The following is a 25,054-nucleotide window of genomic DNA, read 5'->3' as shown; positions in this document are numbered from 1 at the left end:
AAGTATGTAGGATTGATAATGCGTGTAAGAGGGATTCTGTGTGTAGCAGGGATTCTGTGTGCAGCATTAATCCTGTGGGCTGAATTTTCAGGGCCCCCCCTTGAAGTCAGGAATTGAGGTGGGGGGCTCAGAAAATACCAGCGCCGGGCGGCATGTCAGTTTCAAGACGCTGTTCCCGGCGCCGGCAGTAATCACCAGGATGGGTGTGGGTGGCACAGGAATCCCACTCTCCTTCCAACTGCGGCCAAATGAAGCTGTTTAAAAGCTCATTAAGAGCTTGTCAAAGTTTAAAGTTGATCTTTTTAAAGGGGTGCACAGGTTACCCATGCCTTCAGAAACGGATTAGCAGGTAAAGATTAGTGAGGCATTCATGGCTGACCCAGGGCATCACCCTGACCCCATAAGAGGGTCAATGGGGCAAGGGGGACTTGGCACTTTCTCAGGGAGAGTGGGGCACTCAGCGCTCAGGCTTTGAAAAGGGCCGGCACCCTCCTGGCATCATGGGGGCAGAAGAGCAGTGGGCAATTGGCAGTCAAGGACAATCGGGCAGGCACCTGCCCAGAAGGCAAGCTCCAGCTGGCAACAGCGGCATGACTGTCAGATTTTGGGACCAGTGGCGATGAGGGGACAACACCCTCTGCAGGAAGGTCAGAAACCCGGGCACAGGAGAGGAAAGAGGGGGAGGAATGCAATGTAAGCCAAACCCTCAACACAGGATCTACCGCCGAAGAGGGAGCTACCTGGAGCTGACCAATATCCAGTGCCACAGCAGACTGCGACCCTCCAGGCAGATGGTTACAGACATCTGTGCTCTTGTCACAGAAGACCTCACATCTTGCAGCATTAGTCACCATGCCCTGCCATTAGCCGTCAAAGATACTGTGGCCTTGAACGTCTTCGTTTCTGGCTCCTTCCGAGGATCAGCTGCAAATCTTAGTGGCGTCTCCCACACGGCTGCACACCACCACATCTCGTTGGCCACTGATGCCCTCTTTGCCAGAGCTGGACAGCACATTCATTTGACGACAGACACAGCCTCGCAGGGACAGAGGGCACTGGGTTTCGCCTCTATCGCTGGCTTCCCCCAGGTGAAGGCATCATCAATTGCAACCATGTGGCCATCAGGGCACCCAGTGACTGCCCAATCAGATTCATGAACACTGTCCAACTGGTTTCCCACCACAACAAGAGCTTCCTCTATATGTGCACACAACTTCCAAGCAGATGCCATGACTCCTTCATTGTCCAGGCTGTCTCAGATCTTCATTACAACCCCCAAACTCCGTGGATGGATTCTCAGGGACAAGGGAAATCCCTTGAAGAGATGGCTATTCACCTCTCTATGGGAGCCCCAGACAGAGGCATAGGGACGATATAACCAAAGCCACCTGCTCAATAGGATAACCATTAAGCAGGCCACCGTGCTCCTGAAGATGTGATTCTGGTGCCTGAATTGGTCAGGTGGCACCCTCTAATACCCCCCCTGCAAGGGTCTCGGTCATTGTGGTGGTCTGCTGAGCTCCCCATAACATGGCCCTCCAAAGAGGGACAAATGAGGCTCTGAAAGGAGACAGCTCAGTGGGGGACAAGCAGCGGATGAGAGAGGAGGAGGTCGAGAGAGATGACACTGAACAGAGAGGTGCCCTGCTGCACGACGAGGTAGTCCCCTCCTGCCACTCTCTGGGAAGAGGACCTCTCTCCTCTCCCTCATGGCCTGTAACATTACATTCAGGTCGGCATCAATGAAGTGAGGGTCTGCCCTGCCCCGGGTGCCAGGCCTCCAGCTCCCCTGTGACATCTCACCTCCCTCTGGTGCAGTGGAAGACTTTGGTACAAAGCGCAGATCTCTCCCTCAGGACAACCAGCAGCCTCAGTGATGGCTGCTGTGGGAGTATAAACGAGTCCCACACTTCATCCAGCCCGCCTCTGTTCCCACCCCACTGACTCCAAGTGGAAAGGAAACCCGTCTCCATACCAATTAAAGGCTTACCCACACAAAAATCTTAACTTTTAGCAGCTTCCCACTGGAGGTGGGTTCCTGACCTAAAACAAACCCAGCTCCTGTTTCCCACCTCTGTGACGAAAATTCAGCCCTGTGTGTATCAATGATACTGTGTGTAGCATAGTGATAGTGTGTGTAGGAGTGATACTGGGCTGGATTTGTACTGAAACTGGGGCTCTCGGCGCCAGGCCGCAAAACAGTGGAGGCGGGGGGGGGGGGGGGGCCCGTCTTGGCCTTTTCGCACCCTGCGGAGCGATCCTCCAGTCTTTTTGAAACAAAGTTTCACAAGCCGGGATCCCCATCCCTTTAAAGACGAGGATTCCACCCCCGCACCCCCCTCCCCCCCCCACAAGAGCTGCCGCCAGTACTGCAGAGGCCCTAGACCCAGGCCCAGCGCTGGAACCCCGGACGAGAGGTAGATGAGGCAGGGTCACTGGGGCCAACCAGCAGGCCCCAGCGAGGGGGGTGGTGGTGTGGTCGTGCAGTCTCGGGGGAGGGGGAGTCTGGGGGTGGGGGTAAACTGGTTACCGGTGGGGGTCCTCCGTGGGCCACAAATTGCCCACGATGGAGGGATTCCCAGCCACTGTATGTAACAGTGAAACTGCGTGTAGGAGGGATACTGCGTGTAGCAGTGATGTGTGTAGGAGTGATGTGGTGTGTAAGATTGATACTGTGTGTAGGAGGGATACTGCCTGTAGTATGGGTAGTGGCTGTAGGAGTGATACTGTGTGTAGGAGTGATACTGTGTGTGGGAGGGATAGTGTGTGTAGGAGGGATACTGTGTGTAGGAGTGATACTGTACATAGCAGTGATACTGTGTGTGGGAGGGATAGTGTGTGTTGCAGAACATGAGCTATTTTTGATCTGCCTGGAGTTCTGTTCAATGCAACTAGTAACACTTAAAATTGTCAAACTATTTACATTTTGAAAAGAAATACATTCTATGCAAAATTAAACGCAAGATAGAGTGTGAAATTAGTCTGGATAAGTCTCGCAGTGTAGTGGAGCATTTTCCGTTAGTTGTGAGCCACTGGGTTAGTCATCAGTCTAATGACTCACCAGCACTGTGTTATACCCAGAAAACGGCTAAAGTTTCAGCTTTCAAAGATGGAATTCCTGTCACTGAGTCTAAACTGTTTAAGCTGTTTCCCTTCAGTAATATATAACTATATTGTTGTGTATGGTGCACAATTATCTGTCAAGAAGGAGCTATTTTTATGGCCTATTAACGTTGTTTAGCATTACCAAAGTCAAAACAACCTGACATTAATTTGCTTTCATTACTGATTTTCCGCTCTCCTATCACACTCCACAGGACCTTTATGAGCCCCGAACAAACCTTTGCTTTCTGCCAACATTCGACAACTTCTTCGTCTGTGGTTTTGTCCTGGAGCTGGGACAGGCTCTGCGAACAGGCCCCGAGACTGGCACTGAAGTCCTGCAGGTCCTTGTCTAGCTGAGCAACCTGTGCCTCAAACTCCTGCTCAGAGCTGGTGGTCTGGCTGAGCATGGTCTCCAGGCCGTTCTGTGCTTGCAGGGTGCTCCCTTCCCACTGCTGCCAGTCAGCCCGCAGTGCATCCAGCTCCCTGCCTATCGCCTCACACCCGTTGGCTGCTGTGTGCTGTCTCACTTCTCCAGCCAGAGCCTCCACTCTGTTTAAACGCTCTCTGCCATTCCGTCTGGAAGCTATCAGTTCCTGGCAATGGAAAACATTTACAGTTACCAGTACTGTCATAACTGTTTATGCAAGTCCTCATGAAAGTTCATAGTTGAGCAAATGCTACGTAACATCCTGCAGAAAATATTAACCCTTACTCTTCTCAATAAAGGGCAGCTGTATCTGAATTTCACAAATCTGACACCTGGCACTTTTCTTCAACAGCAACTTGCATTTATGTAATGTCTTTAACAGAGTAAAACATCCCAATCAGCTTCACGGAAGCATCTAACAAAAACTAACACCAAGCCACATAAGGAAGCTGTTAAAAAACGCGTACAAGGTCCTTGGCTTTATAAATAGAGGCAAAGGTAAAATAAAATTCCGGATAGTGAATGTGATAAATTATATTATAGACTACGTTGCTCAAGAACTAGCGATGTTGTGGTAACGTTGACCCTGTAGTGCAAGATTTTGGGAGGTGCATAAGGAAAATTTCAACCCCTCTAAAGCAAGCCTTTGCAAAGCTAAGGAAGTTATATTACATCTTTGTAAATCACTGGTTAGGCCTCAGCTAGAGTATTGTGTCCAATTCTGGGCACTGCACTTTCGGAAGGATGTCAAGGCCTTGGAGAAGCTATAGAGGAGGTTTATGTAGAGAGGTAGGAGGAGGCTCATGTGGAGCATAAATGCAGGCATAAACTTTGGGCCAAATGACCTGTTTCTGTGCCATATACTCTCTATAATTCTATATAATTCCATGTAAGGTTAAGGGGAGATTTAATAGAGGAATTCAAAATTATGAGGGATTTTGATAAAGTGAATAGGGAGAAACTGTTTTCACTGTCAAGAGGGTCGGTAATCATAAATTTAAGATAATTAACAAAAAAAAGAGATGGGGGATGAGAAGAATTTTTTTCATGTCGTGAGTTGTTATGATCTAGAATGCACGGGCTCAAAGGGTGGTGGCAGCAGATTCAACAGTTACATTCAAAAGGGGATTGGATAAATACTTGAAAAGGAAACGTTTGCAGGGCTATGTGGAAAGAGCAGGGGAACGGGATTAATTGGATAACTCAAGGAGCCAGTACAGGTAGAATGGGCAGAATGAGCAAATAAATGATATGTTGTATGATTCTATGATTCTATTAGGACAGGTGACCAAAAGCTTGGTCAAAGGGGTAGGTTTTAAGAAGCGTTTTAATGGAGGAGAGAGGTGGAGAGATTTAAGGAGGGAATTTTAAAGTTTAGGACCCAGGCGGAAGGCATGGCAGCCAAAGGTGTGTCAAAGGAAATCAAGAGCCCAGATTTGGGGCGTTGTAGGTCTGGAGGACGTTACAGAGACAGGATTTATGATTATTAAATACAGAATGATAACATACTGCTTTTGCTTTCAAAACACCATGGGCCCAATATTTTCGGGGAGATAGGGAGGGTGCAGCGAGCACAGAAGCACAGGGGCACCTGGTAAGTCTGGGGACCCTTGGGGATGGTCCTCAATCAGGATCGGGAAAGGGGCGGGGTGAGGTCGCTGACAGCGACAGCGCAGAGAGAGAGGCAGAGAGGAGGCCGAAGGCTTCCTTGAGGGGCCAGGTGCTGCTCTTCTGCTACTCCTGCACCATAAGGGGTGCTGTAAAAAGACATTTACCTTCTGGAGCCAGCAACTCTTATCTCTATTTCACGGCTGGATTCCTGAGCCCTGGGAATCCCATTGCAAACAATTAAATTTAAGTTAGGCATCCACTTGCACTGCGAGAGCATGTTTTAAATATGTTAATGAGGTGTCCCGCCTCTCAAGGGTGGGGCACTTGCACTGCTTGCTACCTATCGCTGTGAAGATGGCAACAGACCCATATGTGGCAGATTAGGGACACCTTCACCGTTTTTAATTTTTAAACCAACCCCCAACCTTCTCCTGCCCAGCGTTGGGATGTTCAGATCGAGGCCCATTTCTGTGTTGTACCAAATATTTATGAATGGACACAATAGCAAAATAAATTGCCGGAAATCTAAAACAAAAGCAGAGAACGCTGCAAACACACCGCAAATTTCATCAGCAGTTGTGGAAGGAACGGGAGGGTTAACATCTGGAGCAGAGGGGCAATCATCAGAGCTGAGGAGAATGGAGGATGAACAAGCATTTCAGCAGAGTCAGAACATCGAGGAAGGGGAAAACAATCAAGAGGAGGAGTAGTGCTGTTTTTGGTGGTGATTTTAACCCTGCCCATTGGGTGCAAACCAGAGGAATGGAGAGTTAAAATCAGGCGAGTTACTTACCTGCCCTGGAGCTGGCTGTTTCTCATTTTAGGGAGTGTGGGGTAGGGCGGTGGGGGAGGGCGAGGAGTGGGGAATGGGTGAGGTGGGGGGGGGCCCTTATTTACATTTGCATGCCTGATCCCAATGATGTCATTAGGACCCAACTGCAATTTTAACTCACTGCCCTGAATGGAAAGTCACAGTGAGTTTCCCACCAGGTGCAGTCAGTGGAGAGGAGAATCAGTGTCAGGACAGGGGCCAACAGGGAAGAATTTTTACTTTGTTTCTTCCTTTACTTGTGGGGCCAGGAGGAAGAGGAGGTGCTTCCCCAGGCCTCACAAGGAAAGCTTAGGTATGTTGCAGCAATCCACTCTCCCCTTCCCGATTGGGAGGCTTCTGGGCTGCACGATTTTCCGCTGCTTCCTGCCCGCAACAGGTGAGAAGTCCGCTGGCAGGATTTAAATGAGGTTGGCAAGATAAGGTAGCCCTCAGTTCTGAAGCAGCAGGGGAGTTTGTAACTCACATCCCTAACCAGACTAAAAGCAAGCCAACCTTCTGACTCTATTGAAATGTTTGTTCACCTTTCACTTCTTTCTCGTTCGAACGAAGGACTGTCGCACAACACATTAACTCAACTGTTCTTTCCAGAAATTCTGATTTACTTGCTGTGGGATTCCAGAGCTTCCACTTTTACACAAACTGTTTCACGCTTTCAACAAGGAATTAAAAACCCTTCTAAAAACTATTGACATATATATATGGGAAATCCGCAAATGCTGAAAATGCAAAGCAGGTGTCTGTAAAGAGGATGGGTTAAGATTCAGGGTTTTTGGACCCAACAGAAAAAAAATAAAAAAAAGACTTGCATTTCGATAGCACCACTTGTGACCTCAGAATGTCCCAAAGCGCTTTAACAAATGAAGTACTTTTGAAGCGCAGTTCCTATTGTAATGTAGGAAATGCGGTAGCCAATTTGCACACAGCAAGATCCCACAAACAGTAATGTGGTAATGGCCAGACAATCTGTTTACAGATATTGGTTGAGGGATAAATATTGGCCAGGATACCGGGGAGAACTCCCCTACTCTTCTTCGAAATAGTGCCATGGGATCTTTTACGTCCATCTGAGAGGGCAGACGGGCCCTCGGTTTAATGTCTCTTCTGAAAGACGCCACCTTCAACACCACAGCATTCCCTCAGTACTGAACAGGGAGGGTCAGGCTAGAACATGTGCTCAAGTGTCTGGAGTGGGGTTTGAACCCACGATCTACTAATACAGAAACAAGAGTGTGACTAACTGAGCCTTGGCTGACACAATAGCTGGATCTGCCTTTCCACTTTACAAATTCCTGCTGCCTAATTTCAGTCGAGCAGATAAGGGCTGATATTCCCACCATGACTTTCTTCAGTTTGCGCTGCAGAGCGGTCGAGTCTCCAGATAAATCCGACCAGCGGTGGAGCTCCTCCTTTGCCGAGTTCAGCCAGTTGGTCAGTTCTTGCACAGAGCTGTTGTACTGCTGATGGTCCTGCACCATATCCTCCAGCTTTTTTACTTTCCCCTAGAAACAGAACCAAATGAGCTATAAACACCATCACACTTATACTCAAATTGTTACGATTGCAACATATGTGTTACGCACTGGATCATTCCCCACCCCCCCCCCAACACCATCCACTGCCCACCTCCTCTCCTGAAGGTGGTGATTTCTGTTGATCTACGATTCTAGGGGCCCATTGTGTAACTCGCCCTCCTCCCTGTGCAAGCCTTGAGAGTTAGTAGAGTTCACTGTGAAGATCATTTCAGACATACCAGATCCTAACATCCCCACCACACCTACGCAGTGATGGGAGAATTGGCTAGTTTCCCATACCTCCCCATCCTGGGTGCAGAGGCCAAGTGTATCAGTGTAACAACAACACCAAAGCTGTGGCCTGGATACTAACGGGGGGGCGGAAGGAGGCGTGAAGTTTCAGATGGAAAACCCACAAGGCTGGGCTTCCCCGCACACGTCTTCTCTCCTCGATAGGGCCCCCTCTCACCCACCCAAAAGTCAGCCTGATTGACAGGCTGTGCTACCAGTCAGGCAGCGAGTACTTGGGAGCAGGCCACAGGAGCAGGTAGGCTCGATTCCTGACCCCGACGGAAAGCAAGTTGATGGGCAGGGGGGTTTGTGGGGCCGTCAGGGTGCGGGAAGGCATTCCCACTCCTCCTGGCCCACACGCAGTGCTGTAAAGGCATTTACCTACTCCCTGAAGCTGTTCTTGCCTCCCTTCAGCTGCCAGGTTTCCAAGGCCTGGGAAACTTGGCTGGCCACCGTTAAATCTGCAAAGCTACCTGTGCGGCGTTCCGTGATCAAATTTCTCCCCCTTCATCTCTGATGTCTCCCAGTTCTGATGAACGGCCACCCATCTGAAACGTTAACTCCATTTCTCTGTCCACAGCTGCTGCTGAGTGTTTCTGTTTTTAATTCAGATTTCCAGCATCCGCAGTATTTTGCTTTTGTAAATCAGAGGCTGCCAGTCTTATTATAATATTTAAATTGCCAACCCACCTCCTGGGAGTGGATTGGGTGCCCTCCCCTTGTCCAGTCTCTGGGCAGGTTGGAGGCAGGTTAGGGTCAGGTTTGAGATATGTAAAATTTTAACATCTGACCCAACTCCAACCCCCCACCCGCTTTTGGGGATTAAAATTCACCCCTGTCTCACCATAACTGGCTCACCATGACTGCTGGCCCAACTATTGGCCAGCTCAACGTAGACTTCTATTGAACGGTTCATTGGGCATTGACTTTTCCACTCGCCTGTCAAGAAATGGGGGTGGATCCCTATATAATGGTTTACGATTACAGTCTAAGTTAACTCCTCAGTCAATAACAGCAGTTAATAGTGCAAGTCCCACATGAAGCTACCTCACTGTTACTATAAATGTTATTTCCTTTATAACTCTGGAGAATTGGACACAAGCAGGAAGGGCAGGTTACCTTGGCAACCACAACTACATCAGCAAACTGGGTCCTCATCTCCAGCTGTGCATCCTCTGTAAAAGACGCATCACCAGTTCTCTCCAGAAGCTCCTGGGCTTTCTCAATCAGGCGGTTCAGTATGACCGAGTGCTTCTCTATATCGGCTAACAGACTCTGGTGTCGCTCCAGCTGTGACAGCTTGTCCTTCAGGTCTGGTTGCTGCTCCAGGCTTTGGCTCATTTCCTGCTCCATAGAGTCCATCCACTGCTGTAGCTGCCTCTTGCTTTCCAGGTAACTGTTCCACTGCACCACCACCCACTCGAGTTGGCTAAAAGGCAAAAGAGCAACAGAATGTATGGTCACAGAAGGGACACCGATGAGGAAAGCAACACACAGAGCCTGATTTTAACTCTTTGCAAGTGGATGGGTTTTGAATGATTTAAAATCTTGCCCTTTGTCTGTAATTCAATGGGTGAGAAAGCAAGGGCTCCTGCCAACGATGGGGTGAGATTAAAAGGGAACAGCCTAAAAACAAGATTCTATGCACTGAGCAGACATAACATACTGTTAGAACTGGACACTGTCAATCTGCTTATTTCACTCTGTTTGAATTACCCAGTAGAATGTAGAGAATGATGAAAATAAGGTCACCTCCGATGAATCAGCGCTAAACCAACATGTGACTGTGATGCATATGGCAGCCTTGTGATTCTACTCCTGTACTAGCAACCCAGAGGCTGTGAGTTCAAATCTCACCAGGGCAAGTTGTGAATTTGAGTTTCATGATTCTGGTCATTTGAAGGGCTGACAGCTGAAAATATGACCTTGAAGCTGTTGAATTGTTGTAAAGACCCAACTGGTTCACTATAGTCCTTCAGGGAAGGGAACCTCTCACTCAGTCTATGTAACCAGTTTACATCAGGTGGACCCCAAATCACTATCAACATCTTGGGGATTACCATTGACCAGAAACTGAACTGGAGTTGCCATATAAATACCGTGGCTACAAGAGCAGGTCAGAGGCTAGGAATCCTGTGGTGAGCAACTCACCTCCTGACTCCCCAAAGCCTGTCCACCATCTACAAGGCACAAATCAAGAGTGTGATGGAATACTCTCCATTTCCCTGGATGGGTGCAGCTCCAACAACGCTCAAGAAGCTTGACACCATCCAGGACAAAGCAGCCCACTTGATTGGCACCCCATTCATAAACATTCACTCCCCCCACCATCGATGCACAGTGGCAGCAGTGTGTATCATCTACAAGATGCACTGCAGCAATGCACCAAGGCTCCTTAGATAGCACCATCCAAACCCGTGACCTCTACCACCTAGAACGACAAGTGCAGTAAATGCATGGGAACACCACGACCTGCAAGTTCCCCTCCAAGCCACACACCATTCTGACTTGGAACTATATCACCATTCCTTCACTGTTGCTGGGTCAAAATCCTGGAACTCCCTTCCCAACAGCACAGTGGGTGTACCTACCCCACATGGACTGCAGTGGTTCAAGAAGGCAGCTCACCACCACCTTCTCAAGGGCAATTAGGGATGGGCAACAAATGCTGGCCTAGCCAGCGACGCCCACATCCCACGAATGAATTAAAAAAAAACTCAGGGAAACTAAAGGTAGGCAATAAATATAGCCTCATCAGAGTTGCTCCTGAGAATAAACAAACAACTGGAACCATTCCTAAGTATTACTTCTGTGTCAGAATGACAAGGTATTCCTCAAACTCCACCATGCGACTGTTTGTATATCTAAATATCTATAATATATTTAAGGTCTAGTGTTCAGCATGCACTGTCAAGATACATCTTGTAACACTTTTATGCAGCACTTCCTTTCACATTTCCATCACACTCTTAATCATGAGAAAATATATTCAAATTTAGGCACATTTATTCTTCCACACCAAATTCTGAGGAAAATTAGTGACAATAAACAACAACAACTTGCATTTATATAGCACCTTTAACACAGTAAAATGTCCCAAGGTGCTTGACAGGGGCGTAATCAGACACAATTTGATACCAAGTCACATAAAGAGATATTAGGTGAGGGTGACCAAAAGCTTTGTCAAAGAGGTTGGTTTTAAGGAACAACTTAACAGAGCAGAGAAAGGTAGAGAGGTGAAGAGGTTTTAAGGATGGAATTCCTGAACCAAGGGCCTTGGCAGCTAAAGATGGCCGCCAATGTTGCAGCAAAGGAAACTGGGGATGCACGAGGCCAGAATTGGAGGAGTGCAGATATGTCAGAGAGTTTTGGGGTGGAGGTGGTTACATAGTTAGGGAGGGACGAAGTTATGGAGGGATTTGAACACAAGGATGAAAATTTTAAAATTAAGGCATCGGTGAACCAGGATTCAATATAGCTCAGTGAGCACATGGGTGATGGGTGAACAGGACTTGGTGTGAATTAAGATTCAAGCAGCAAAGTTTTGGGTGAGCTGAAGTTTACAGAGGGTGCAAGGTGAGGGGGAGGCAGACCAGGAGAGTATTGGAATAGTTTAGAGGTTAACAAAGGCGTGGATGAAGGTTTCGGTAGGGGCTGTGATGAAGCAGGGCGAGGCGGGTATCATCTTGAGGATGATGAGGATATGGGGTCGGAACCTCACCTCAGGTTGAAGTGGGACACCGCGGTTGTTAACAGTCTAGCTCAGCATCAGACAGTGGTCAGGGAAGGGGATGGACTATCAAGATACAGGGGGGAATTTTCAGTTACCTGACCCGGAGGGAGTGGGTGGGTCAGAAAGACATGGGAAACCCACAATTCAGGACTCCCCTACACTCTGTGGACATAGCGGGCTGAATTTTCCCAGTCCCGTGGAGGCGAGATGGGAGGCAGGACTGGAAGCAAAATCAGAACAAAAGCATGTCAGGTGGGCTGCCCGACATGTCTCCGCCTCTCAGCAACCTAGCACGAGGCAGGGTGAGCGCGGCAGAAGCTACCCGCCCAGCAACTTCACCAGTCAATTAGACCGATTATTGGGCTAACGGGGAGGGGGCAGAGAGAGATGTCACTGCTGCTGGGAACTTCCCAACGGCAGCCCCTCACCCATCACCCCGGCCACCACGGCCTCCTCTCCATCATGCCAACATGTGGGGATGAGGTGGTCACACAGCTATCCTGTGGAGGGGCTCCCACTGCACACTAATAGTCTGACAGCTGTAGCCATGAGGGATTTTTAACATTTTACAATGCTGTAGAGAGTGCCTCAGCAGTGGCCACCTCTCCCAGTGGGGCTGCTGGCTGGACAGCGGAATGGGCCCTCGGATTGGGCCTCCCAATTCACTCTCTGCCCGCCGTCCTTATTTGCACGTGACTCCTGAAGGCGGTTTCTTAAATGCCCACCTCCAGGAAGATCGCGAGCAACGTCCCATCGCGGCCACGTCTGGGTTCCCGACCTGGAATTGAGCCCAACTTCAAGATTGCGATGATCGCAGCAAAATCCAGCCCAGCTCGTCAATGACGTCACTGAGCGGTTGACAGGCTGGATCGTCAGGTGGGGGCGGAGGGGAGGGGGTCTATTGCAAATGATGGGGAGGGGAGAGTCAATCGGGGGACTGATCGAGTAGGTAAGGGGGTCCATCAGGTGGGGAGGAGGACGGGGATCTGATTGGTGGGGGGAGGAGGAGGAAATGATCGGGGCAGAAATGGGGGTCTGATTGGCGGTGGAGGAAGAGGTGGAAAAGGAGGGGGAGGTCAATCAGAAGGCTGCCAATCCTGGGGAGGGGGTTGGAGGCCTGAGAGGGGAATCAAAGGCCTCAGGAGGGTTGGGCAGTTCGAAGTCCAGACGGGATGGGGGGAGAATTGGATGCATGGGGATGGGGGGTGGGGTAGGCAGGAGGTGAAGGGGGAGTGGAAGCCTTGTGGAGGGGGGGAGGGAGTGCTAGATTGGAGGCCTTGTGTTGGAGGGATAGTGGTGGCCTGCTGGTGGGTGGGGATCGTGTGCACAATCACAGAGCTCTCTCAGGCTGGCACCTGAATCCAGGAGGTAGGTGTGAAGGTGGGATGAAGCTGCCAGGGTCCTGGACGCTCGGGAAACCCGGCTGACAAGAGTTAAAGTTGAAAAGCTGAATGACTAAACAGGCTCACAGCCTCATGATCATATTTAATGTTCCAACCTGCCTCACTGGAGCAGGTTGGTCACCCCCCACCCCCCCTCACCCCCCACCCCACCCTCCGCACCAGACCAAAAGCTGACCATTTGTTTAGGTTAAAATTCAGCCCATATTGGCCACATATTTTATAGAAAATGAACCATAGATTGTAAATTCCAGAAGTAAATTGAACAGACTATCAATAAAATTACTTTGTGCCAGAACGAATTTCAAAGGTGGTTTAAGGCATTCGAGACTGTGACCATAAGTTACTTCAGACCCAAGCTGTACCTGTGGCAGTTCACAGAGTTACTGACAACCTCGGCCCAAGCCTCCTTGAGTGCCTGAAGCTGGCTGCGAATGGCCTTTCGCGCCTCCTGGTTACTGCTCTTCAGGGACTGTTCTCCTTTGCCGATTGTCAAGTTCAGCTTCACCTCTCCTTCACCCTTCATCAGCAGGATCTCCTGGACAAGACAACACAGCAAGTCCAATACAAACATTTCAATTACCGCTGGAATGTGCCTTTATTCTAACAGCTGTCCTGCACAAATGCAGGTCCTCCCAAGAGAACCTGCAGCACCATTTGTTAAGTCTCCCATGACGGGAAATACCACAATATTATTTTCTACAATAAAAACAGGAAGTGCTGGAATTACTTAGTGGGTCAGGCAGCATCTGTGGCGACAGAAAGTTAATGTTTCAGTTCTGTGACCCTTCATCAGTACTGTTCTGGCGTAAGGTCGCAGAACTGAAACATTAAATGTTTCGCCACAGATGCTGCCTTACCTTCTGAGTATTTCCAGCACTTTCTGTTTTTATCTCAGATTTTCATCATCCACAGTATTTGGCTTTTGTATTATTTTCTACATCGGGCTGTGGATTAAACGGCAAAGTAAGATGTCGGCTGGAATTTTACGGCCCCCACCCCCCAACGAGCTGTGAACATGCATTGTGAACTCGATGTGATTTTTCCAGAACGATCTGGCACGTGGTTATCAAAAATTGTTTCCAGTTGTTACATCCACCACTGTTTCTGGTCAACATTCCATGTCCTAACAATCCCTTCTATAAAAAGATTTCTCCTACCACCGCCCCCATCCTTCAATCTTTGGGTGATGATCTTAAATGTGCATTTAGTTACTGACTGGACAACCAGTGGAAATTTAATTTATCAAAATTCCTCATAATTTTGAACCACTTGATTAGATCTCCACCTCTTTGCTCTAATGAAAATAGCCCCTTTTTCTATCAGTCTCTCCTCATAGCTAAAGCTTCTCAACTCTGGCATCGTCTGAGTGAATCTTTTCTTCACCTTCTCCATGACCTTGACATTCTTCCTGAAGGAAGGTGGCCCAAAACTGGACCCAATATTCTAAATGCACCCTAACCAACGATTGGCACAGGTGTAGTATGGCACCCTGTGTGGTATAACTCCTTTCCAACTGAAACACCTACTACTAACTGGCCTGTTCACTGACTGGATTGGACACCTCAGGCAAGGCAGTGTCTCCATGGCGTGAAGCACAGGGAGGGCCACAAGGGTAAGGTTTATTCATCAGCACTCCCAGCATGCATTGAGAGTGCACAGCAGTGATTGGCTACAGATCAGCAGGACTGATTTTCCATGCTCAATATCAGGAGATCATCTTCACATTGAAAAGGAGTATGTGGCAGGCCATTGAAATCTTTTGGGCACCATTGGTGTTTCCTAAACGCTATTTGGGACAATTTGTTCTTTTGGGAAGGAAACCTGATGTCCTTGCACGGGCTGGTCTTCACGTGACTCCGATGTAGTTGACTCTTAACTGCTTTTTGAAGTGGCCTCGCAAGTCACTAAGTTGCATCACCACCTTCTCAGGGCAACTGGGGATGGGCAACAAATGTAGGCCTTGCCAGTGATGCCCACATCCCGAGAATGAATCAAAAAGAGAGACAGGCTGGTGGGGGGAGGGGAATAAACTTAAAAGGACAGTCCGAGGGTGTGTGTTTTGTTTCAGTTTTCTGTCCAGCTCTATCCGGGAAAGCTCCACTTATGAACAGCAGTATGAGTAACTGTGCTGTGCATATCAATGCCACACCTGGATCTGAAGCAGCTGTTTCTCCAGTGCGGCCTTGCTGCCGATCGTGCTGTCTATGGTAGCGAGTTTACTCTGAACCCCTCTCAGCCAGGACCATGTGCTCTGCAGGGCTTCCTCGAAGGCCTGGTGCTCCTGCAGACCCAGCTGGCCGGCTCTCAGCTTCTCCTTCACCGTTTTCGCCAGGTGCTGGTGTCGGGACAGCAACTGAGAGGCTGGGCGTGTCGCACCTCCATCTCCGTAGCCCAGCTCGTTCAGCGTCTGTGCCTTCTGGCACAAGTTGTCGAAAGAATCCCTGGACGGTGAAACACAGGAGCAGGCGTCAGAATAACAACAAATTGCATTTATACAGCGCCTTTGATGTTGGAAAACATCCCAAGGTGCTTCACAGGAGTGTGAGTGAGACAGAAGGAAATGCAGTGCAGTAATATAGTATAGTGCGACCTTAACACTTGTTACAATCTGTCATGTAAATGCTGATGCTACAAGAACACAGAATACAACATTCACGTCTTTACGGGTCAAACTATGCTGCCCCCCCCACCCCACCAATTGCAACCCCCACAACCCCCACCCCGACCACCATCCCACATGAACATACAAGATTAATGAGCAGGAAAAGACCAGCTGGTCCATCAAGCCTGCCTCGTACACCATGAGGACTGGAGCGTCATGACGAGACATTCTCATCACCCTGCTCCACACCTCCCCCAACACACCAGGTAATCTCCCAGGAGAGGCAAATAAAACTTACACTGTCACCCTGTATTTTATCGCCTGTCCATTTCCCCCCCCCCCCACCCCCCCCCCCACATCCCTGGCATCCTCTCCAGGCCCAACTGCAGCCATCTGTGCCTCTTTCCCTCTCATTCCTTGCCCTGGTCTCTGGAACTCAGTCCCTCTGCCTCGGTGGGCTGAATTTTCCAGCGGGCTTCGGGATCCTGACATCAGGGACGAATGGGAATCCCGAGCCCGTACTTGCCGGCAGTGAGACCAGCACAGGGGTATTCCCGGAGGTGGCCTCCTAATTGGCCTCCTTCGAACTCACCGTCCAATTACAGATGGCAGGTGGGTCCCCAATGCTGCTGGTGCAATCCGAGGGCTGGCAGCTCTGGAGCCTCAGAAGCCCCACCGGGAGTGCTGGACACTGCCGAAGCAGCTTGGAGAACACGAGGGCGAATCGAAATAGAGGCACCCTGACAGCCTAAAGAATAAATCATAATTTAAGATGGGGCAGGGCAGTCGACCCCTTGGATCGGAGGGGAAACCGCTCCGGATGGCCCATTGGGGTTGCGGGGATGTCTTTTGGTGCCCTTGGCCTTCTCTTTGGGCGATGGAGCCTCCGGCTCCAATAGCTTCCCCGACTGCCGCAGTGTGGTCACCTCCATGGAGCGGCAGCGTGGTGGGGTGGGGCCGCTCTACCACTGGCAAAATGCCGGCGGGCCTTAATTACCTCAATTGGCTGCCCGCCTCTGTTGAGCAGTCAGCCGAGCCACCTGCCCCCAGAAAACATCCCTGGCGGAAGAAATGTGCTGGGGAGCTGAACGAACACGGCTCCCTGCCCAGTGTTTTCCCGTCCCCTTCTGCCTCCTACCTGCCACCCAAGGACTGAGAGAATTCAGAGCCAAATCTCTCTCTGTCTCTGTCTCTAAAAGCCTCTTTATAGCACATCTTTTCCACCAGGCTTTTAGTCACTTTCCATATTCTCCCAACCAAACCTCGTCCTGTTTCATTATTTCCTACTCTGTCTTCAAGGTGTTGTAGAAATGTATTGCTGCAGTTTCTGAACAGTTTCCCTATTGGTCCGCTCACCGGGCACCTACAAATTCATAAAATAATATCTGCCATGAACGGAAATCTAAAGATAAGGGACAATGTATGACCAGGCACGTTCAATGTTCCACCCTGCTGTAGCGCTCAGTGACAGGCCTGGGTTTGTACCATTGATTTTCCCTACATGCTCGTGACCTAAAGTGTTCAGAGAGACCGAGCTCCTTGGGTTGGCAGCATATACCCACTAGTTCAGGAAGAGGCTTGAAAACAGGCTTCCTGCACACTGAGGAGGACCTGGTATAATTAGGGATTGCTATCTTAACATTACTATCTTAATTGGCCAACTCTTTCAAAGAGCTGACACAGGCACAATGGACCTCTTGCTGCGCTGGATGATTCAGTTATTCTGTGGCTACTTTGAAGTCGCCAGGCTCACTCAGCGTTCAACATTTTGAAGGAGGAAATAACATATAAAAAATGGTCAAATTGTAGGGGAAAGCATGAAAAATATGGAAAGAACAAGCATCTTATAAGTGCCAGGTATCATCAATGCTCACTTTATTTTCATTTGAAGAAAAAGCTTTTTTTATGCAGTGGGCGGTTAGGATCTGGAGGCAGATTCAATCAAGGTTTTCAAAAGAGAACTGAATAATTATCTGAAGACAAAAATTTGCAGGGCTACCGGGCAAAGGCAGGGGAGCAGGACTAGGTGAGCTACTCTTGCAGGGAGCCAGGACAGACATGACAGGCTGAATGGCCTCCTTCTGTGTTGTATCCATTCAATTTATGTGTATTTCAGTTTGTGTTTTTACTACACCTTTTGTTCAAACTCCCAGTTCTGACAAAAACTAGATATCACCACTCATTACCTAGGTTCACACATTTAGAGAGATGACTGGACTGAGATACGATAGGTAGTATCAGTGATCCATACTTGCCATAACTATATAAATATTTATAACAGGTTACCTGGGCACTTGCCTCTCACTGTGTACTCTCGGTATGTTATACAGTGTTAAGGAGAGAAAGCCCACCACTGCACCCTTTAACTCTTTAAGTTAAACAAATTGTCTACCTCTGGCCCTGAATCTCCTCGTAGAAATCTTCCATCCTCTCCACCTCACCCTGCATCACTGGGACGTTCTTCTTGTTCTCTCCGATAGACTCTGTGGCCATCCTTTCTTCTGCCTGATGCAGCCACAGACTTAGCTTCTTGTGATGGCTCTCAAAGCTGTGATAAATGGGCACTTTTAGTCTTCAGAACACAAGACAATGGTCAAGATAGAGAACAAGACAGAGCACACACGCCCGTGTCCAAGCAGGGACAGATTCCCACTACGTGCTCCCGACAGCTAGACAGCTGGGAGAGCTAATTCAGAAACGTTTTCTCATAGTCTCTGACCCATGCTCACTGGTCTGTTTGCTTACATAAAGAACTTGTATTTGGACAACATGTATCATGATCTTAGGATGTCCCAAAGCATATTACAGTACTTTTGAAGTATAGTCCCTTTTGTAATGTAAGAAAATACAGCAGGCAATTTACAAAGAGCAAGGTCCCACCAACTGCAATGAGATAATGACCAGATAATCTGTCTTTAGAGGTTGGTTTCGGGATAAATACTGGTCACGGACACTGGGGAAACTCTCCTGCTCTTCTTCCAAATAGCGCCGTGGGTTCTTTTACATGCACCTGAGAGAAAAGATGGGCCCTTAGTTTAACGACTCATCTGAGAGATGGCACCTCCAACAGAGCAGCGCTCCCTCAGTACTAGACTGGAGTGTTAGCCTGGACTATGTGTTCAAATCTCTGGAGTGGGGATTGAACTGATAACCTTCTGACTTAGAGGCGGCAGTGCTACCAACTGAGCCACAGCTGACATCTTAATAATGTATATGGCCTGTATTCTCAGAAACATGCTTTGCTTCCACCTACCTAGTCAATTCTTCAGCATAGTCCTCCAGGGTTTTCTTGTTCTGTTGGCACTGATTCAAGAAGCTCTGCCATTCCTGTTGACTGTTCACCAGCTGTTGTTGAACCTGGGCAGCACTGGGTTTGGGCAAGTGTGGCACTAGCTTGTCTCCTTCGGCCACAGCAGCGTCCAGTATATTCTGCCCCACACTCACCCTGCTCAGAAATTCCTGCGGGGGAAAAAAACAAGCCCAGCACAAGATCAGAACTCATTCTGATAAAGCTCGCAAACATACCGAAAACAAAAGGGTGACTGGCTGCATAACCTCAGTACAAATAGAAAACTAACTGCCAACATTCTAGGGATCACCTGATATGTCCATAAAAAATACTTACAGATACTAAATGGGTGGATGACTGAGATAGTGAGTGAAAGAGTGAGTCAGTAAGAAAGCAAAGGATGGAGTGAGAGTGTAAGTGAGTGAAAGTTACATTGCATTGAATAACAGACACCAAACTGCGAGTTGAAAGCAGCAACTCCACATCATAACTAAAAGTTTAGAACTCTTTCTCCGCTCTTGTAATCCTCGATACACTGTGCCCATATGCTTTCCTCTACACCCAGTCCTCCATATCCTGTTCCCCTGCACCCTGTTCCTCTGCAGCCTGTCCTCCCCATTCTGTCCCCCCTGCACCCTGTCCCCCCCCAAACCCTGTCCCCCATCCCGAACCCTGTCTGCCCCCGCACCCTGCCCCCCCAAACCCTGGCCCCCTGCACCCATTACTCTATGGCTACTGACTGGAATAGATTGCTGAGGCACATCTCCAGAGATCTGCTTGACTCTCAGCAAGTCCTGATCTGAGTGGAAACTACTGCAGAAGCAGAGTTGTAGAATATAACAGAGATCGCATGGACACTGGGAGGTGAAAAGGAAGCTGCATTCAGTCACACAGTCACAATGAGTCACTTCTCTCTGTGTTTGGTTGGCAATGAATTTACAGGTGCATGATATGCGGTTCATTTGAGAATTCTACTGGGAATTAAGTGACAGGGATATGTTAGCACTGTTACCTTATTCTGAATATGCATATTGTGAAGCTAGTGTTCATTCATAAACTTAGAATTAATGAACAGATAACATTCACCAGCTCCGATCTTCAGTCTGGCACACTGATTTATATTCTCACTAGAACTTCGGTTTGCATAACTACTCAAGGCTACAGTCAGTATATTGAAGGATTTACAGACCTCGAGTTTCTGCAGTTTCTCCTCGATGGTGTGTGTATCTCCTGACTGGTCACCACAATCCTTCACTGAAGCCTTTGCGTCACATAGCCACTGCTGAAACTCCTGCAAAAACCCTTCCGGGAATAAAACATACCAATTGATAAATTTTCCTGTCACACATTTCATCAATGCACTTCAGCCAACCTGGTAGATACAGTTGTGTAAATTATAGCAAGAAATTCACACTCAAACTATACCTACTTCAGCAGCAAACATTTCAACAGCAGGAAATCCAGCATCAATAGGTGTAGTCACAGCAAGTAACATCAAACAGTAATACTGAGGGCAGTAACAAGCAGTAATATTGAGGGGGAGTAACATCAAGTAGTAACACTGAGGGGAACAACATCAAAAAGTAACACTGAGGGCAGTAACAAACAGTAACACTGAGTGGAGTAACATCAAACAGTAACATTGAGGGGCAGTAACAAACAGTAACACTGAGGGGGAGTAACACCAAACAGTAACACTGAGGGGAGCAACATCAAACAGTAACATTGAGGGGGAGTAACAAACAGTAACACTGAGGGGAGTAACAAACAGTAACACTGAGGGAGAGTAACATCAAACAGTAACACTGACGGGAGTAACAAACAGTAACACTGAGGGGGAGTAACATCAAACAGTAACACTGAGGGGGAGTAACATTAAACAGTAACACTGAGGGGGAGTAACATCAAACAGTAACACTGAGGGGGAGTAACATCAAAAAGTAACACTGAGGGGGAGTAACAACAAACAGTAACACTGACGGGAGTAACAAACAGTAACACTGAGGGGGAATAACAAACAGTAACACTGAGGGGGAGTAACATCAAACAGTAACACTGACGGGAGTAACAAACAGTAACACTGAGGGGGAATAACAAACAGTAACACTGAGGGGGAGTAACATCAAACAGTAACACTGAGGGGGAGTAACATCAAAAAGTAACACTGAGGGGGAGTAACATCAAACAGTACCCTTTGAGGGGAGTAACAAACAGTAACACTGAGGGGGAGTAACATCAAACAGTAACACTGAGGGGGAGTAACATCAAACAGTAGCACTGAGGGGGAGTAACATCAAACAGTAACACTGAGGGGAGTAACATCAAACAGTAGCACTGAGGGGGAGTAACATCAAACAATAACACTGAGGGGGAGTAACATCAAACAGTAACACTGAGGGGAGTAACAAACAGTAACACTGAGGGGGAGTAACATCAAACAATGCCACTGAAGGAAGTAACAAGTCAGAAAGTTGTGGTTTCAAATCCCATTCCAGAGACTTCAAGACACCATCAAGGCTGACACTCCCAGTCCATTACTGAAGGAGTGTTGCACTGTCGGAGGTGCTGTCTTTCGCATGAGGCATTAAACTGAGGGTTGATATAAAAGACCCCATAGCACTATTCGAAGAAGAACAGGGGAGTTATCTCCAATGTCCTGGCCAAGATTGATCCCTCAATCAACATCGCAAAAAAATACACCTTATCTGATCATTCACACATTGTTGTTTGCGGGAGCTTGCTATGAGCAAATTGGCTGCTGTGGTTCCTATATGACAACAGTAACTACACTTCAAAAGTGCTTAATTTTCTGTAAAGTGCTTTGGGATGTCCTGGGGAGGTGAAAGGCACTATATAAATGCAAGTCTTACTTTCTTTCAGTGAGAACTGTAAAGCTCAGCAGCTCTCAATATTACTTGAAGCAGTAACAGGCATTGGCAGGAGGTGACAGGGGTCTCGGCCGCTGGAGAGACCCGTGTTGCCCCCTTTGGGGAAGATCCGCCATATGACAAGCCCCCCCCCCCCCCGATCAGGGACTTGAGAGACCACTGGCAGGCCTTTCCCAGGATCAGGACCCCAGGGTCTGGAAGTCCCGCCCACTGAGAGCTGCCAGCCAATCAGAAGCTCTTTTGCTCGGCAGCACTGCTGGGGAGGCAGTGGCTGCTGCGGGAAAGGCACTCACAGGAGGACCAGGATCGCAGAGCGACCCAGGCCAGAGGTAAGTGATGACGGGAGGGATTTCGTGGGGCGGGGGACTTGAGGGAGATGGTGTGGGGGGGTTGGCAGTAAGGGTAGGGGCATGACTAAGAGGGCCCTCATCCCTCTTCCTGATGCTAGTTCCCTTAATCAGGCACTGAGTACCTTCGAATGAAGGACCACCACTAGTGGCAGCAGGAAAATTCCCTTAAATGGGCATTATTTGCCCCTTATGGACCTCAATTGGCAGCGGGGCAGGAAGTCCGTCAAGCAACGGACTTAATTGGGGTCGTGGCAGAAAGGTGGCGGGATCCCCACCTACCACCATCCCGCATGATTAAATGCCCTGCCCACTTCCGAACTCGCCACTGGGGAGAGCATAAAATACCGCCCACAGTGTTTGTGGATGTAGAACTGTTGAGGTTTATAGCACAGAAGGAGACCATTCATCCCAACTAGTTTGTGCTGGCTCCTTGCTAAAGCAATCCATAGGACTGTATTACTCTCAAACTAATCCCACTGCCCCACTCTCTCCCCATAGGCCTGTATTAATCTCAAACTAATCCCACTGCCCCGCTCTCTCCCCATAGACTTGTATTAATCTCAAACTAATCCCACTGCCTGCTCTCTCCCCATAGACTTGTATTAATCTCAAGCTAATCCCACTGCCTGCTCTCTCCCTATAGACTTGTATTAATCTCAAACTAATCCCACTGCCTGCTCTCTCCCCATAGACTTGTATTAATCTCAAGCTAATCCCACTGCCTGCTCTCTCCCTATAGGCTTACATTAATTTCAAACTAATCCCATTGCCCTGCTCTGTCTGTCCTCAATGTTTTTTTGAGTGGGTGTACAGTGAGATCGATGAAATTTCATCGTAATTGTACGTCATGGAAAATACTTTCAACAGAGTATCAGTGACAAAATCATGAATGGTACTAGAAAGATGGTTTGGCGACCTGACTGGTTCCCAGCTCTGGATCCTGATTGGTTAGCTTTTACAGGGTGACATAATTGGGAATTGATTGGCCAAAGTTTCACCTCTGAATGTCATGTGCACGAAACATTTAGTAATGTAGATTTATTCAGCTGCCCTCAGAACAGATAGAAAAAAAGACCGAACAGGACCTGGATCTGTTGAAATCTGGAATGCAGTGTCGGAAAGGGTGGTGAAAACAGATTCAATGGTAACTTACAAAACGCAATTGGATAAATACTTGAAGAGAAAAAAAATGCAGAGCTATGGAGAAAGAGTGGTGGAGTGGGACTAGTCAGATAGTTCTACCAAAGAACCAGCACAGGAATGATGAAACAAATGGCCTCTTTCTGTGCTGTATCATTTGCTATAATTCTATGCCCTCAAGGGGAAGCTAGCTAAATACAGGAGGGAGAAAGGAACAGAAGATGTAGATAGGGTGAGATGAAGAAGGGTGGGAAGAGGCTCGTGTGGAGCATAAACACCAGCATAAAGCGCTTGGGCCAAGTTGCCTTTTGCTGTGTAGTATATTCGATGTAATACACTTGAGTGGAGAGTTCTCCTCACCATTGAAATGCTCTTCCAGTGCTTCTTGGAGTCTGCCTTGCGTTTTGGAGGACAGCTGGTTGACAGTTTCATACTGTTTAATCAGCTCAGTGACTCTGCTGCCCAGTCGCTCCAGCTCTGTGGAGTGATACTTGCGACAGAGGCTGTTGAGATTCTCTCGAGCTGAGTCGATCCTGCTCTGCTGGTTGACCAGCTCCAAGTCCAGTTCCTGCAACGACAAACAAAATCATCGACAAGACTATCGAGGTTGGTGAGATCCTTGAACACGGCTGGACTTCCCACCTCCTCATCTGCTCCGTACCTTCACTTTCCTCAGGTCCTCGGTATCCCGGCTATTGGTGCAAGCACAGAACGACCGCTCCACCGTGTGTAGCCAGTCACTGAGTTTCTCGATGTAACTTTCCATCTGACTCTTCTGGGTGCTAAAATCTCTCAGTGTTTCTTTGGCCGTCTCAGACACTTCCTGAGCGTGTTCCAGCTTCTTCTGCAAATCAGCTTCTATTGCCTTTGGGTATAGAACAGTGATCGGTCGGAATATTAGGCGAAATATAGGAACAGGAGACGACCATTCCACCCCTCATGCCTGCTCTCCTAGTCAATTAGATCATGGCTGATCTGGAGCTCAACTCCAGTTACCCAGCTTGTTTCCACATCCCCTGATAACCTAACCCTTACAAAAATCTATCAATCTCAGTCTTGAAATTTCCAATTGATCCCAACAGCATCCACAGCCTTCTGGGGGGGGGGGGGGGCAGAGGTCCAGATTCCACTCCCCTTTGTGTGAAGAAGTGCTTCCTACATTACAACAGTGACTACACTTCAAAAGTACTTAATTGGCTGTAAGGATGTCCCAACATCATGGAAGGTGATACATGAATGGAAGTCTTTCTTTCTTTTCCCTGACAGCATCTATGAATGGCCTAGCTCTAATGTTAAGCTTACGTTCTTTTGTTCTGGCCTTCCCCCACCAGGAGAAATTGTTTCTCTCTCTACCCTATCAAATTCTTTAATCGTCCTAAAACCTTCAATCAGATCATTCCTTAATCTTCAGTACTTGAGCTGTCAGAGACCCTGACTGTTGGTAATAATGAGCCCTGGCCAGACTCATGAAAGTGACTAAAATACCGTCCTTGCAGGGAGCAGGATCCAGTAAACATACAGTGCACCCCTTTAAAATTATTTCCTGATTGCTCATTGAGTTTATCCAGTGAATCACAGGGATATGTAAGGTTCAGCAGCACTGAGCCAGGTCCGCACCCACACACAGCAGTGCAGCCTTGCAATTTCTGTGCTTACATTTCATCGTAAAACGTGAGGGAGGGAGAAATGTATAGAAAGTTTCACTTACCTGCAGCACTGGTGGTGGCTCCTGACATTTGGATAACTCCGTCAGTTGGCAGACTTTAGAATGAAGACTCTTGAGTTTCTCCCCTTTAATTTTGACCTCAGACTGCAAGTCAATAACAGCATGACTAATCATCAGATCAGGTTACTGGAAAATGTATTGTCATT

General features: G+C 48.2%; 1 protein-coding gene across 11 annotated transcripts in view; it reads right to left on the bottom strand.

Annotated features, from left to right (window-relative positions):
* LOC137376257 (nesprin-1-like) overlaps positions 1-25,054 on the bottom strand; it is a 500,292-nt gene that overhangs the window by 270,911 nt on the left and 204,327 nt on the right. For 10 of the 11 annotated variants that reach the window (XM_068044441.1, XM_068044433.1, XM_068044435.1 and 7 more), the window contains exons 43-53: positions 24,891-24,992; positions 23,844-24,047; positions 23,543-23,750; positions 19,994-20,106; positions 18,769-18,974; positions 17,908-18,063; positions 15,063-15,354; positions 13,276-13,448; positions 8,897-9,206; positions 7,310-7,474; positions 3,342-3,698 (exon numbers count right to left, since the gene is read on the bottom strand). In XM_068044441.1, coding sequence (XP_067900542.1) covers positions 3,342-3,698; positions 7,310-7,474; positions 8,897-9,206; positions 13,276-13,448; positions 15,063-15,354; positions 17,908-18,063; positions 18,769-18,974; positions 19,994-20,106; positions 23,543-23,750; positions 23,844-24,047; positions 24,891-24,992 — 2,286 coding nt within the window. Of the gene's footprint in view, positions 1-3,341; positions 3,699-7,309; positions 7,475-8,896; positions 9,207-13,275; positions 13,449-15,062; positions 15,355-17,907; positions 18,064-18,768; positions 18,975-19,993; positions 20,107-23,542; positions 23,751-23,843; positions 24,048-24,890; positions 24,993-25,054 lie in introns of those variants that run through there. The other variant, XM_068044443.1, reaches the window with a different exon arrangement.

The sequence above is a fragment of the Heterodontus francisci genome, chromosome 13 (assembly GCF_036365525.1).
Source record: "Heterodontus francisci isolate sHetFra1 chromosome 13, sHetFra1.hap1, whole genome shotgun sequence".
Lineage (NCBI taxonomy): Eukaryota > Metazoa > Chordata > Chondrichthyes > Heterodontiformes > Heterodontidae > Heterodontus > Heterodontus francisci.
Note: the sequence above shows the minus strand (reverse complement) of the source record. Positions and strands in the feature narration are given on the sequence as shown.